This window comes from Apostichopus japonicus, chromosome 22 (assembly GCF_037975245.1).
Source record: "Apostichopus japonicus isolate 1M-3 chromosome 22, ASM3797524v1, whole genome shotgun sequence".
In the NCBI taxonomy this organism is placed as follows: Eukaryota; Metazoa; Echinodermata; class Holothuroidea; order Aspidochirotida; family Stichopodidae; genus Apostichopus; species Apostichopus japonicus.
This window is the reverse complement of record NC_092582.1, coordinates 18,723,188-18,738,138: the sequence shown is the minus strand read 5'-3', so window position 1 is coordinate 18,738,138 and position 14,951 is coordinate 18,723,188. Positions and strand designations below refer to the sequence as shown.

Genomic DNA, 14,951 nt, shown 5'->3' with positions numbered 1-14,951 from the left:
CAGTAGAAGTACAGTAGTAGTATTAGTAGTACCCTTGGCACTATTGTCCATTCAGTAAAGAAGAGATTAACATTGTAATCAGCCTTTGATTCTGTTATCAACCATTATTGTCACCTGACAATTTAGTTTGGCCAATCTCAACATTATTACCTATTTTCACCTTTTTCTTCTTATCTTAATAATAAAAAGCCTAATCCCCTCCCCCACCCCTTGCCTCCCCCTCTATGCCAAAATATGTGTTACTTTGATGTGAACATATTACCTACTGCACCCATCAAGGTATATATATAGTCACTTCGATTCGTTTATGAACCACAAAGACGATGATGATGATGATGGCATCTCTTTTCTTCTTTCCGTCAGTCGTCTGTACCTTGTTGAGACTTTCAGCCACAAACTCAAATAGTTTTTTTTTTCTCTTCAGTTTTCAACATTAAAGTCAAAATTTTAACTCATCTGTGTAGTTATTAATATTTTCTTATCTATTAACACCCACATATATATCTATATATCTTTCTTTCTAAGATTCCTCTCTAACTTCTTGATAAATTCCATCAGGTACTGAGCTGATTCTCATCTGTCATCTCCTCCTACTCCTCCACCTGTGAGAGGCCTCTTTAATGGCATAATACACACTGGTTGGTTTCTGTTGCTTCCATAAAAAACAAAGAAATAAAAAAAACTTGCTAATTCCGAAGAATCTTCCACTCATCTTTAACATTCAGTCACATTCCATCCTTGCCTTTTTTAATTCATTAAACATCTTTTGTCCTCCACTAACACTTACTACTAACATAATTTATAATCATTACATAAGTTGGCAAACATCTATCTCTCTCTCCTTCCTCACTTTCTCTCTTTTTCCAAATTTTACCTTAAAATGGCCTCCAACAACCCAAAACATTTTATTGGCAAAATTTTACTCATGATAGCTAATTGAAGAGATTTGTTATAGAAAGACAGCACAAACTAATAGCAACATCTTGTAATCTATATACTTCAGAAAGTCAGGAAGGTTAAAAACAAAATGTATAGGAATGTGAAGAAAACTAAAACCAACCCATAATTATGTTGAATTTTCAATACTAACATCATGGAAGCTCCATTCTGCCTATGAAGAAGAACAAACACTGTAGTTGTCAATAGTTTAGTATTAACTGCATTTATATGTAATTTATGATAGTTTCTGATATTTCATGGGCAAGTCAAGCACACTTCTAATTCAGGCAGGTAAATACAAAATGTATAGAAATGTGAAGAAAACAAAACCCACCCATAATTATGTTGAAGTTTCAATACTAACATCATGGAAGCTCCATTCTGCCTATGAAGAAGAATAAACACTGTAGTTGTCAATAGTATAGTATTAACTGCATTTATATGTAATTTATGATAGTTTCTGATATTTCATGGGCAAGTCAAGCACACTTCTAATTCAGGCAGGTAAATACAAAATGTATAGAAATGTGAAGAAAACAAAACCCACCCATAATTATGTTGAAGTTTCAATACTAACATCATGGAAGCTCCATTCTGCCTATGAAGAAGAACAAACACTGTAGTTGTCAATAGTATAGTATGAATGCATTTATATGTAATTTATGATAGTTTCTATTTCATACCTCTATTTTCTTAACACTGAGTCACATCTCTGACATAAGAGTCATTTTGGATTGCTTGAAAGGCGTGCTTAATTTCAAGCTATATGCAACAGATACTGTATGTACTAGCAGTGTTAATAGAAAGAAGTTTACTGGATTGGACAAAACAAACAGCAACAACAACAAAGCTACTAGCAAACATCTCATCTAAGTAGGAGAGCCTCCAATGTGTTTCAATCATGTTTGACTTAGGAAGGTCGTTGTCAAAGACAGACTGTTCAACAGTATTTAGTCTGCCTGCAAAGAGCATGCGGCAGAGATGGGGGAAAATTGAGCCCCCAACATATTTATACAAAGAGATCAAACACAGAAACTGCACTGTCAAGAAAATTGTTAGAAGCTTCATATTGTATATGACAACGTAGGCTTGCAATTAGGCAAAGTGCTGCAAATTTTCAAAGAAACATACTTAACCAAATAAAGTAAGAGCTTTTAGCAAACTGTAACTTTCCTTTCCTTTTTTTCTACCTAGGAAATTTGTGGGCCAAAAAAAAAATTGTTTGCTTAAGTTGTTACTTTATTATTGCTTACTTTGCATTATAAGCACACGCCTCTCTTGTAATACATTTAATCATTACATTGTGAAACCACAATACCAACTATTCAAGAGAACATTCTTCGGAGTTCATGGTCTGTTTTGGGGAGAATTTGTAAATAAGCTGCAAAACTGATCAATTTGCTTCCAGGTTGCATTGATTAATTACACCTTCTCGCATATATTTTACTCACGGAATGTAAAGTGCAGTTGACACGTGTAATATTAACAATATATTAATTATTTATTTACATATTAATAGCAAGTTACATGCACAATCATGTTTTTATCTACGGAATCACCATTTATTAACCCCTGTCATTATAATACCAAGCAATATTAGAGGTAAACTTAGAGTTACAACTTATTATTATGATTATCCTATATCAAATGCAGGGATGATTTTTTTTTCCTCGTTTTTTTTTTCCTTTTTTCTTCTCCACTTTTTTGCTTGCCATTTTCTGCTTTTCCAATCCGATTTGCGGTGATTATCTGTTTTCCCTCCACCCTTAGTTACAGCTTTTCTCATGCTTTATCTTTAAGACCTTTGCTTTTTGTGTTCTATTTTATTTTCATGTCACTTGCTTTTCTACTTCATGTCAGTAATTCACCCAGTTGCCTATTTTTCCATTTCAGCATAGAGCCACAAACATATATGTACCATCTCTTGCCAAATATTCCAGCTGGCATATTAACGTTACAATCTTCCTGGCTATGTGGGGTTTTTTTTTTTCAAACTATCTTTCTTGCCATGGATTCATATTACAGAAAGATTTAACCTAACCTTTTTTTCACAGTGTTAAGATATTGATCTACAGTTTTTTTTAAAGCCAGTTAAACTATATTGTAATTAAACACATATTTTTGCAAATTAATTGCTTTTTAGTGACCTTTAACAAATAACGCACATAATTAATTTGAAATGGGCCTTATAGCATAATGTCTCATGGTGCACAATTTCAGTAAGAAAAAATTAACAAAATTAGAGAAATATTGGATTTCCAAATTGTATTTACCACTTTATGCCAGGAATAAAAACCTTAAGTATTAGAGTGAGAAAACATTGTTAAAAGTTGACTGTTGATATGGATAAGTTTCTTGCTGTTTTGAAACACAAAAGCGTATAAATTCAATAATGGTGTTTAGATCTGTGACTATGATCCAACTTTGCTGATATATGCTTGCATATGTTGCATAGTAAGGTATGGTCTTGAACTGGGGTGTAGGCAGGGTGAGGGGAAGGGGAGGGAGGAGGATCAGGGAATTGCAGCTTTAAGTTCCCTTTCTGCTAATCATCAATTGTTAAAACCTATCTGTCTAACCCCCCTCCACCCAAAGCAGAACAAGCTTACAAAATGCAATTTTGGGTCTTTATTAAGAAAACATTTATCAAATTTTGTGTTTACCCCACTTTACGTTGTTACTTTCATAATCAGATGGATTATATTTAGGTTAACCAGATTGGTAGCAGCTGCTTATGCAATTAATGCCATGACAAAGATTATTATATTTTGCTTCACACGTTTATCTTAGTTTGCATTTTCTGGCACAAGGTTTTTATTTTTCAAGTCAAAATCACCTCAGTCTGTCTTAACAATACGTCTAGCACTCTCATTTATACGCCAATTTTAACTCTCTTTTTTATTTTTTTTTATTTTTTAATTATTTAAAAAAAAATTTTATTAATTAATTAATTTATTATTGATTTATTTACTTACTTATTTATTTATTTATTATTTGCAAACTTGGTCATGGTGCAGAATCTTTTTAACCTAATTGAGCCACATTTATGCTGGACCGTAATGTTTTCTCACGACCCTCGTGGAGACTAATTTTTTTTTTGCTTAGATATATATGAAAGAAACAACCTGCTTCCCAACTAACATATATATTATTTAACTTAGTACTTTGTTTATATCAGTATATCCAAATTCCTCTGCCCGGTGTATAAAGTTGAATATAAAAATGACTAATGTGATAGCTGACACAGTTGAATACTATATACCGATTGGTACAAACACAGGTAAATGCTAAAGTGGTGGTAAGTTAATAGTCACAGTATAGCATAGAACATAGCCTATTATCAACAAGTCTTTTCTTTTTGGTGTCAATTTTCAGTGAAATTTTTTCATGAGTATGACTATCTTTGGAAAGGTCATCCATATTGCAAACTATTTATGAGAAAGCTCCTATAAGCGTAGATTAGTTTCAGACCTGCTTTGATGAGATACACTGGTAAGTCAAATGAATTAACTGTAAACTTGACTGAGCACTATGGTATCCTAGCAGAGTCTAACCTGGATGGTTTATTACAGAATCGATTTCACATATCATTTCAAACAGTGACACAGTTTGAACTGGATTGACTTTCAATATTTTTTATTCTTTTTTTATCTGCACGATAACATGATGCACCTTGTCGTGACCGAGTTATGCACGATTTTTGAACGGCTCCGAAAGGGGGTAACTGCTCACTTCGACACCATTTGTAAAAATCTAGTGATTAATATCAGGGGTTAAGTGACCCATTTCTTCATAGAAGATATTAACTTGATTCTCTTCTCCCCTCTTCCCCCTTCTTCCCACCGAAATCTTTCGACTCACAGAAAAGAAGAAGTCTGAGAAGAAGTACTGCGTGAGCTTCAGAAGTACAGAGAAGAGGTTTCGTTTCACAGTGAGGAGGCTAGTGAAATCCCAGCCCATGTACTGGGCTGTGATTGTGCTTGTGTTCCTCAACACTCTCTGTGTATCCATCGAACATTATGGCCAACCTGATTACTTGGACGAATTTCTGAGTAAGTCTAAAGTTTGCAGAGTTAGTTAATCAATGATTTTATTTTCCAGATGAGTTGCTATGGAAAGTGGTTGATGTTGGTTTTTTTTGCTATAGTTCTGATCTCTTTTATGTGAATAAATTTATTTCCCAGGGATGATGAACTCAAAGCAAGGTTATATTCGGTTCCTGGTTAGGCTGGTAGAAGGTAGGAAGTGGATGTAAGGGGTTGTAAGGGGCCTTTTAGACTGGGAAGAGGATAGGAGGTGGGAAGGTTTAAGGGGTGGTATCAGGCGGAGACAAAAATTTTAGGCGGAGTTAGGAATAATAATAATAATCAGCGGTTATTTTTACACACTTAAGCGACCACAAATGTGGGAGAAACCCACAAGGGCTTATGGATTACAAGTTACATGTCGGGTGGCTTCCAAATCAACATTTTAACTGAAATTTGGAATCTTTTTCAATTTAGAAAGTCATTTTAGATGGGGAAAACTGTAGATTGCTCTTGGATGAAAAAACCCACCTTACTATGACCCGGCCGGGTATCGAACCGGGAACCCGCGCGATTGCTAAGCCTCGTTGCTTCAAATGCCACCGCCTTTATCTACTCACCCACAGCACAGGTATAATAAGTGTTAGATTAGGCGGAGACAATTGGAGAATAGCGTAGGTGAAGTACAGTAAGACTATGTTCTTTTCAATTCAATTGTGGTTGATATTTTTTAATCTCTACCTTTCTCCATCCGTTCGTCCATGCAGGGGTTGCAGAGATAACGTTCCTGTGCATCTTCATCATCGAGATGCTTGTCAAGATGTACGGTTTAGGGCCAAGAGTCTACTTACAGTCATCCTTCAACAAATTTGATTGCCTTGTAAGTAGTATTTGATTTGATTACAACCAAGATAACTATCAATATGAAATATTTTATTGAATGAGGTGGGAGGTTTTGAAGATTGAATATTTAATCCAAATAGAAGTAGCTTAGAATATTGATTTCGTTAGGTATCTGAATCTGTTAATGTTGGAAAAAACTATGATTAAAATTTAATAATGAAAATGTCCTTCTGCCAAATTAAAATTTATCATAATCAAAAGCAGGTTCCAGAGATTTCAAATTAACTCGGAACATTTTGGGGCTGGGGGGGGGGGGGAGAGGGAAAATGTTGGAGAATTGGGTCATTAAATTTTCTATAAATTTAATCAAACCTTTGAACTGTTTGATAATGTTGATAATGGAGAATGATTCCATTAAGTTGATAGACAACTTTCAGAGCTAGAAACTTAGTACATGTATTTCTGATAGGTACAGCTGGCTGGTATGAAAGATATCTGTACACAATATACTTTACTCATAGCTGACATGTGTATAGGCCTATGTACAGTTATTACATCTAGGTGCCAAAATTAAATACAGATATTTGGTTTTAATATGCTTGATTATCCCAGTATTACAGCTTACACTGATGGTTCGTAGTAAACTTCAATGAGTATGTCGCTGTATTTTGCGCAAAATAATTTTTACGAATATAGAGTTTTTTGTCTTTGAAAGCAGTGACATGGAAATTGACTTAAGCGTAGGCAGAGTAACCCTTATTTCTCATTCCCTGGCTGTATGTATTACTTTATGCAGGTATTATCACTCCTTATGTAGTTTGTACCCAGCACACATCACACTGTATGATAGCACTACACAATATAGTACAGCCGTATATATATATACAAGAATGAATACCTGCATACTGCGGTATTGTTTCTGAGATATAGATTAATAGTATTGCTTTGTGATGTAGCTACAGTACTGCGTGTGAATTCATCTCGACACGTTTTAGTATCATTGAGAGCTACAATCTGTGCAGTTTTTACAATTGCAAAACATTGTACATCTAAACGATTGTACTGTTATGTCCAACTAAGGTACTGTGTAAGAAAAACATGGACAGCTGTGGGTGGGCGGGTGGGTGGGGAGTATAGAAGGGTCGGTTGGGTGAGTCAAGGGTTGGTGGGATCAGTCAAGAGAAGTTAAAAGCATGCAGAATCAGGGTAGGTTCTAGTGATGATGTTGCATACACATCTATAAGTTTGAGGCTCCTACAGGCTGTGTAAACTTTGTATTCTATTCAGGACGTGTCCTACATGTTATGATACTGGATATGAACTGTGTACTGTTACCATTTTGCATGACGAATGTCAGGCACAGTAATTAGTATAATGCCTCAACTGAACTCTTTAGTATTTTTCAGCAGACTCTCCATTTAGAATCCTCATGCCTTGAACCAGCTAATTTTACTGCAATTTTGTATTTTGTATTTTTTTTTCCAAACCTTACAAAGAATTGTCTGCTAGCTTAATGAACCGTTATCAAACTTTGAAATAACTGTCAGCCAACCTAACTTAGGATATTACAGCTGATAAATTAGACATCTAGTGCCTCTTTCAACATTAGTGAGCTTAAATGATAGATGAAGAGAAGAATGTACAGGCTTAAACCTATCTGTATAGCCATCATTTAAGATATATGTTGTGTTTATGTCATTATAAAAACCAACAATAAACCAAACTGTACATTTCGTGAAGACTTCAGTTCCTGATGAATCAAATTGCTAGCAAGTTGATTTCACCTTTTTTTACAGTATGAGTGAATTCACATTTGGAAGTATTTGATATACCAAAATGTTTCAACTGTTAAAACTTCATAACCATGATTGCGGTCTTCTGTTCCAAGTTTGATATAGCTAGAAATTGTTTCATCGTTAGTGAATGGTTGGACCTAAAATTTTAACTTTCCGAAAGAGTCAAAAAAGTTTTTAAAAAAACGGGGGGGAATTGCAATTTATTTCCAATTTTTTCTCCCTTCAGGTTATCCTAGCAAGTTTGTTTGAGGTCATTTGGTCAAACTACAATAAAGCATCGTTTGGTCTCAGCGTTCTTCGAGCCCTGAGGTTACTTAGAATTTTCAAAGTGACAAGGTAAGTTGTCTCTATCTCTCTCTGTCTGAGCCCACAGATCTCAAGGAAGGCATCAGAAGGTAGAGAGAGTCATGCAATATATCTCTGCCCCCCCCCCAGCATGCAGCAAGTTTGGTTGCCATTTTGGTAGCATTCATGATGTACTATTACCATGATGTCATAATAGTGGAGTTAAACTTAGTCTGATAAGAGAGTTCCTGTATGGTATGAATACTGTTATTAAAATCTATGATGATGATAAATCTTGTCTGTCATCCTCTAAAAGAACGGTCCAACTTTTGAGAAATTGCTCATGTCAGCGTAAAGAGATATTTATCTGTGGTATACTGTACCATTGTATTTGTAAAACAAAAAGAAACGAAAAAAATATATAGTGATTTTGTGATTATAATCATTCTGTAATGAAATATCTGTTGCGCTAATAATAAAAAATGTAATATTATTACACAGAAAATATCTTACTGATACACAGAGTGAAAGGCGACACCCAAAGGTTTCACAAGTAGGGGGAAGTTTATACATGAATTTGCAGAATGGAATGACGTCATTAATTAATTAAACATTCAAACAGTGATCCTTTTTAACCTTGTTTGAGTCGTACTCTCAATGTTTGTGATTTCAATGTCCAAGATTTCGTCACCAAAATGGCAAAAACAGCTTAAAATAATAAACTTTCCATTTTGATAATTATTACATTAAACAAAGCACTGGAGAATTGCTCTGTGTATTTTGTTCCTTTACTCATGTTCTTTGGCTTTGTTTGTGATGTAAAGGGAAAGTATCATAATAGCCTAAATAGCTCTCTGTAGCCTTCATGCAGCGGTAGAGTCATTTATCTAGCCAGGGGAAGGGGAGGGGAAGTACACAAAAGACCAGAATAAGAAATTTTATTCAGTTTCCATGTTAAAGAAGAATGAAGTTTATTTGTTAAAGCACAAACAATGTTAATTTGTATGCGGGAATATATGATGTTTTGTTAACATAAAATACGACTGTGTAAAATAATTTGAATAATCTCTTTTAAGATAATGACTAACATTCACCTGCAGATTTTCTCCTTCCAGAAAAATATGGATTATTTATAACATCACTCTTCATATTTCAACTTGCCCTGGATCAACTTTTGGATTTAAGTAAATCCTGTCATTGATACCCATTTCCCTTCTCTCTGGTAATCCCCCAGTATTACACCTTTTCATCCAATTGCTTTGCAGAGAAAAAAAGTAGATAAAAAAATCCCTCTCCTTGATCTTTCTTTCTCCCAATATACATCATAGAACCCTGCCATGCCTCTTAAATACGCTCCATCCCTCCTCATTCCAGTTGCCTTGAAGTAAACCCCTTTTGATATTATATCCAAACCTGCTTTAATATCTAAACCCCCCTCCTCACCCCCACACTCACTATTTATTCCTACCTTTTGTTTTGCATATTTAGTAGAGTTGTAACAAGTCGTTCCATTTCATAGTGGAGTCAATAATATAGATGCCAGAACTTTTTCCTTCTTCGAGTCAAGTGCAAGTCACCAGTTCAAAGAACTATGCATGTAGATGATAGGGGAAAAAACATCAAGTGGTTCAAAATTGTGACTGCCATTTTACTATGCCAAAACAATATGACTCCAGACAGCACTTGTTACAACGCTGGTGTTAGAACCCTTTCTGCATTCCTTCCTTCCTACCTATATATAATACATATATGTATATAAAAATATATATATATTTATACATATATATAAATAAATATATATATATTTATATTCATATATATATATATATATATATATATATATATATATATTTATATATATATATATATATATATATATATATATATATATATATATATATATATATATATATATATATATTTTATTAATATTATTCTGGGAAGGGCTGTCTGAACTCTTATGTACTTGTGGTGTTATGGTGTTTCAAATAGCATCGTCAGTTTAGGCTCCATACAGTTCCAAGTTGCAATAATTATAATTGCATACTTTTATTAATACAACGCTATTGCAAGACCGTGTGGTTGTGGGTTGTATGCTACATGACATGTGCCTGGAGAAATATATACTTGCATGCTTTCATAAAAAACTATTGGTCCTTTCATGACTGAGGCCCTGTTTGAGGTCTAGCTCTAGGTAACAGCTAAAGAGCCATATATATATGAATGGAGATCTCCCTATGTTTTCACAGATACTGGTCACCGATGCGTTACCTTTTGGTATCGTTGGTGCACAGCATTCATTCCATTGTCAGTCTGGTCTTCTTGCTGTTTCTATTCCTGATCATCTTTGCCCTGCTTGGCATGGAATTTTTTGGTGGACAGTAAGTAAAATCTCAACCATGCCCCGGCAAGCTCTCTCGGATGAGTACACAGCCCGAGTGAGGGCAACGTCAATCCCCAAACATACAGCGGGGGAAAAGAACTTCAATTTATACACTCTCAACTTTCAGCTGGTATTATATCGCTGGCATAACCACTAAAAACCACATCATCCTCATTGGTTGGCTAACTTTAATAGCAAAACATATCTCTGACAGTATGGTACGGTTTTATAGTAGGTAATGATGTACGAGACAGACTAAGGAAAATAAAATTGGATGCATCAGGAACCATTTACCAGATCTTAACAAAGTAAGAGACCAAAAAAGGAAAGAGGGAAGAGTAATGATTATGGAGAAAGTCTTATTTGGTAATTTTGGAAAGGAACTTGTTGAATAGGGCTGTAGTGATAGGATACACTAGATGCATGAACTCTATGTATTGTGCATGTAACTCCTAGCCTTTCCATGCTTGTTGCCTGCATGCCCGCCTAAAGACTTTTATAATGCATGAGGTATATCAGTATAAAAGCACTAAGGAGTGACAGGAGAGTTGGAAGTAAAAATTGTGATACAAAACAAAAGTACAAAACTGTGATCAATCAAACTTATATGTGATATTTATGCAAGATATGAAAATGACAAAAGAAAACAAGATTGTTTGAGACAAAACACCACATCTGTGTGAAATATGACTGATTGATCGGATCCAGCCTCTTGTATCAACTCTGGCATTATTCTGGTTAATAATCTCTCCTTTGCATGTTGCATGCCATCCATCCTCTCTCCCGTCTCCTCATTCCTTCCATGACAAAGAGAATCATGAGTCATCATCCATCAATCGATCCAACAGTGTTCTTCGGTTCACAGTTTTGACATTCATCACCACTGAACTTTGTCTCAAACACTGTCTTGGGGTGACTCCTACGGTTCATTATAACAGTACAACACACAACGCCAGTGAAGGTAGAATCACGTTGAACAGCATTCTGTAACCTGGGGCGTACTTCTCCATCCCCGTGGTGTCTCATTGGTGTTATGTTGTGTGATTTTCTTTTAGTCATAAAATAAAAATTATGGTTATGCAAATAATGGTTTTGCATTATGATAATGCAAATTAAAATGCTCACAGTTGTTGGTAACGACACAAAGCACTGAAACCGCCGCCAGCAATGTGCTTAAATCTGAAAATACCAGCTATTGAGTTAACCCCTGCCTCTCTACCCCCCAGTGATGAAAACATATAACACCTCATTTAACCTCACACCCTCCAATAACAAAAAGATACAGCTCATCGTCCACATTGATTGAAACTTGCGAAAACTTGAGCTTGTGGCTATTAAATACCACGATGATCATATGACAGAATAAAAATACACGTCAACATTATAAGATCAAATGAAAAAAATCCATTTGGATGATGTCATCCATTTGGATGATGTCATCGGTGACTCCTTGTTCTTTTTGTCTGCCATTTCTTTCATTCTCTTCTTCTTCTCCCTACACTCATGAAATAAACTTTTAAGTCTCTTTCTTATTTTCAGGGCTTTTAAACCCATCAACAGGATAAAAAACAAAGAAAAATTTGTTTTTGAAGAAAATTTTAAATCATTTTGTTGCATGATAATTCATATTGATCATCATTTTACTTTTGTATTTATGTTTTTTCTTCTCTTTCTCTCTTATTTTTCGTTTTTTTTTTTTTTTTTGGTTTTTTTTTCTGCCATCACCCATTATTTTTCACGGGGGTCACTCACCAGATACTGGTCCTCCTTACGGAACCTGGTCATCTCACTCTTGAGTAGTATGCGTTCCATCGTCAGCCTCTTGTTTCTTCTTTTCCTGTTCATTCTCATATTCGCGCTTCTTGGAATGCAGCTGTTTGGCGGCAGGTAATCCAGCTGTATATTTCATCAGTAAAAAAAAATATGGAAAAAAAAAAGTTTTTTTTTTTTAATTCAGAGAGTAAAAGTCAAGATTGGCATTACAAAGCTCCGATCTTCCATATTCATCGAAAAAACAGAAACTGCCTGCCTTTCTTGATACTTTTGATGATGTTTTATTGAAGGACGTTTATTAACTGGGGGGGGGGGGTGAAGTCAAATAGTTTTGGTCCTAGATAATTCTTTGCTATCCATTTCATCAAAATATTTAGGTTTCATAGTTTTCATTGTCAGTGGTGAAAATTTAAAAAAAAAACCTTCATCTCTTTATCATGATCCAAGTGAAGAAAAAGAATTGAACATTAATGCTGAATTCCAAAAAAAAAGGAAAGAAAATTTAATAAAGAACTTGACAATGTTGGGCAATTTGTGGTTAGAGTTACTTATCCAGTTAGAAAACTACACAGAATCAGTTTGAACCGTGTAAAAACCCGATCTATCGCCAATTGATATTTCTTCTGCCTAAAAAGAAATATACTTAGTTTTGTAAGTCTTTGGCAGTCTTTGAAACAAATACACAATTTGCTGTTTAACATCCCTCTCATGGTACAACAAAGTAAGAAGTTAAGATTGGTCATCATCAACTCTCCAAATATGCAAGAATGTTAGATAATCATCACTCCTGCTCAAGCATTTTACCAGCACTGTTACAGGAGACTTTGTCGTCTTATTTATCCTCTTATCCTCTAATTTAACATTCCTCAATGCTTTGAGATCCTTCTTTGAAAGAGTAGAGCCTCCCAGAAAGAACTGTAAGAAATCTTTAAGCAAATAGTCATAACCTGCTCAAATTGAGGGGTTAACTGATAGTCATTTAATAATACCATTGATGTAATATGGATAGCAAGGACGGTTATCTAGATTTTTCAAGATCTGTCTCGAAATTTTGCCATGGATGGAAAATGTTGCTTTGTGATTCCAATCTGCCAAGAACAAAGTTCCCCAATAGTTAAAACAAAGGTCAACATGAATGAATTATGGGTAATTATTATCATAACCAAAACAGAAAAGAAACGAACTTATTTAGAAAGAGAAGGAAGAAACTACTGGGTGAAGTAGAAGAGCAAACATGCCTCAAACTGTAGCCTCCAAAACCAGGGAAAATTCGTCTTTCAATAATGAGATAATCTTTCAATTAAGATTTTGCTCATCCTCCACCAATTTAATTGTTATTATAAATATATTAAATAATGGAAATTATTAGTCCTCACATTTAGAGATTATTACCAATTCAAACTGATACCATGAAAAGTTGAGGGGGAAAAAATTCTTGCTCAGTAATAATTGATGTCTTTGTTGAACTATTTGGGGAACTCACAGCTTTCTTATTCGTTTTATTGTGAAAATGTGGTTTTATATACTCTCAAAATTCTGTGTTTGTTTTCTGCTGAAGCTTTCAAAACAGTGAATTTGTCTTTATATGAATTGAAAGAAACGATTGAGTTGACCTCCCAAAAACAAGAAATCAAATCTAGTAGACTTAGTGTGAACATGAACAAAATGTTTAAAAAATTATGTTAACGAAAGTTAATAACTTTTTTTTCAATTCATTTTTTCTTTGTTTTGGTGGTGAGAAATGTTTGCAAATCAAACATGTGTCAGCTATTATCATTTACAGTAGTTGCCAATTGTGCAAGTCCAAAGTGCCAATATTTAAGTAGTTTGATCGCTAGAACTAAGGTTCAATCCTGCTCCATATACTGTACATGTAGTCGATCAACAAAAAGTGCAAAACTGGGGGGAAATTTAAGAGTCAATTATAAAGGGTTTTGAAGTGTTTTGAGAAAGTGCAGGCTTAAACAGGATCAGTTTGTAGATTTAGGGCACTATTATCAACGCATCGATTGAGGTAAATTGATGATAAAAGAGGAAAATATTGTACGTCTCTCAATTAATATTCTCCCCTACAAGTTATATCCAAATTTATAAAAAAAGGAAAAAAATCATCCATAACTGATTAATTTTTCTCCACCCTATCTTTCATAATCTCAATTATACTCTTCAATAAATAAAATCACAATATTAATTCTACATTTAGACTTCAGTTACTAATATGAACATTTAAAAAAAATCATGATAGATATCTAAGCTGTAATATCATTAACAACATTTATATCAATGTACTAACTAGTTTTAAAGTATTAATTACCACTTTTTGATGACATTTTAAAGGATGACTTTTAAGAGAGAATTTAGAAAATCTCTATTTTTACAGACGATTAAAAAAAACAGCAATCAGTCATGATTTACTTGTCAATACTACTCTTAGGTATTGAGAAATAACAGCTTTATCATAGATGGCTTTCAAATTGCGCAGGCCTTCCTCATTTACCATACAAATCAAATTTTTGTCATAAAGAAAAAAGTTCTGTGTAAAGTCATCCCTTAATCAGTCGTATGAAATGCTTCCACAAATTCCATCCTATCTTACACACCCCAAAGAGCTATATGCAAGGTTATATGTCTTTCATGGGCCCTTGAGTAAGGGGAGGGCGATGCATATCTGTGTACAGCAAAATGACCTCAAAATTCAAAAGATTTCTGGCAAATGTCACAATTTTTTTGCCTCATCCAGTTTTCTGGGAAAAAAATACATCCAGCTGTTTGTGAAAGCATTTAAAATATGAACACTTTATTAACCGTTCACATTATTAAGTATTGTAAAATATTTCAAAATTTTGCTCATATTCATAAAATATTATTGATATTAATACTTAGTTGATATTAAAGCATCTTTCTAAG

General features: G+C 34.3%; 1 protein-coding gene across 5 annotated transcripts in view; it reads left to right on the top strand.

Annotated features, from left to right (window-relative positions):
• Positions 1–14,951, top strand: part of LOC139964261 (voltage-dependent calcium channel type A subunit alpha-1-like) — a 270,526-nt gene that overhangs the window by 155,937 nt on the left and 99,638 nt on the right. For 4 of the 5 annotated variants that reach the window (XM_071965717.1, XM_071965716.1, XM_071965720.1 and 1 more), the window contains 4 exons: positions 4,803–4,991; positions 5,732–5,844; positions 7,830–7,939; positions 12,027–12,158. In XM_071965717.1, coding sequence (XP_071821818.1) covers positions 4,803–4,991; positions 5,732–5,844; positions 7,830–7,939; positions 12,027–12,158 — 544 coding nt within the window. Of the gene's footprint in view, positions 1–4,802; positions 4,992–5,731; positions 5,845–7,829; positions 7,940–10,137; positions 10,270–12,026; positions 12,159–14,951 lie in introns of all 5 variants that reach the window. The other variant, XM_071965715.1, reaches the window with a different exon arrangement.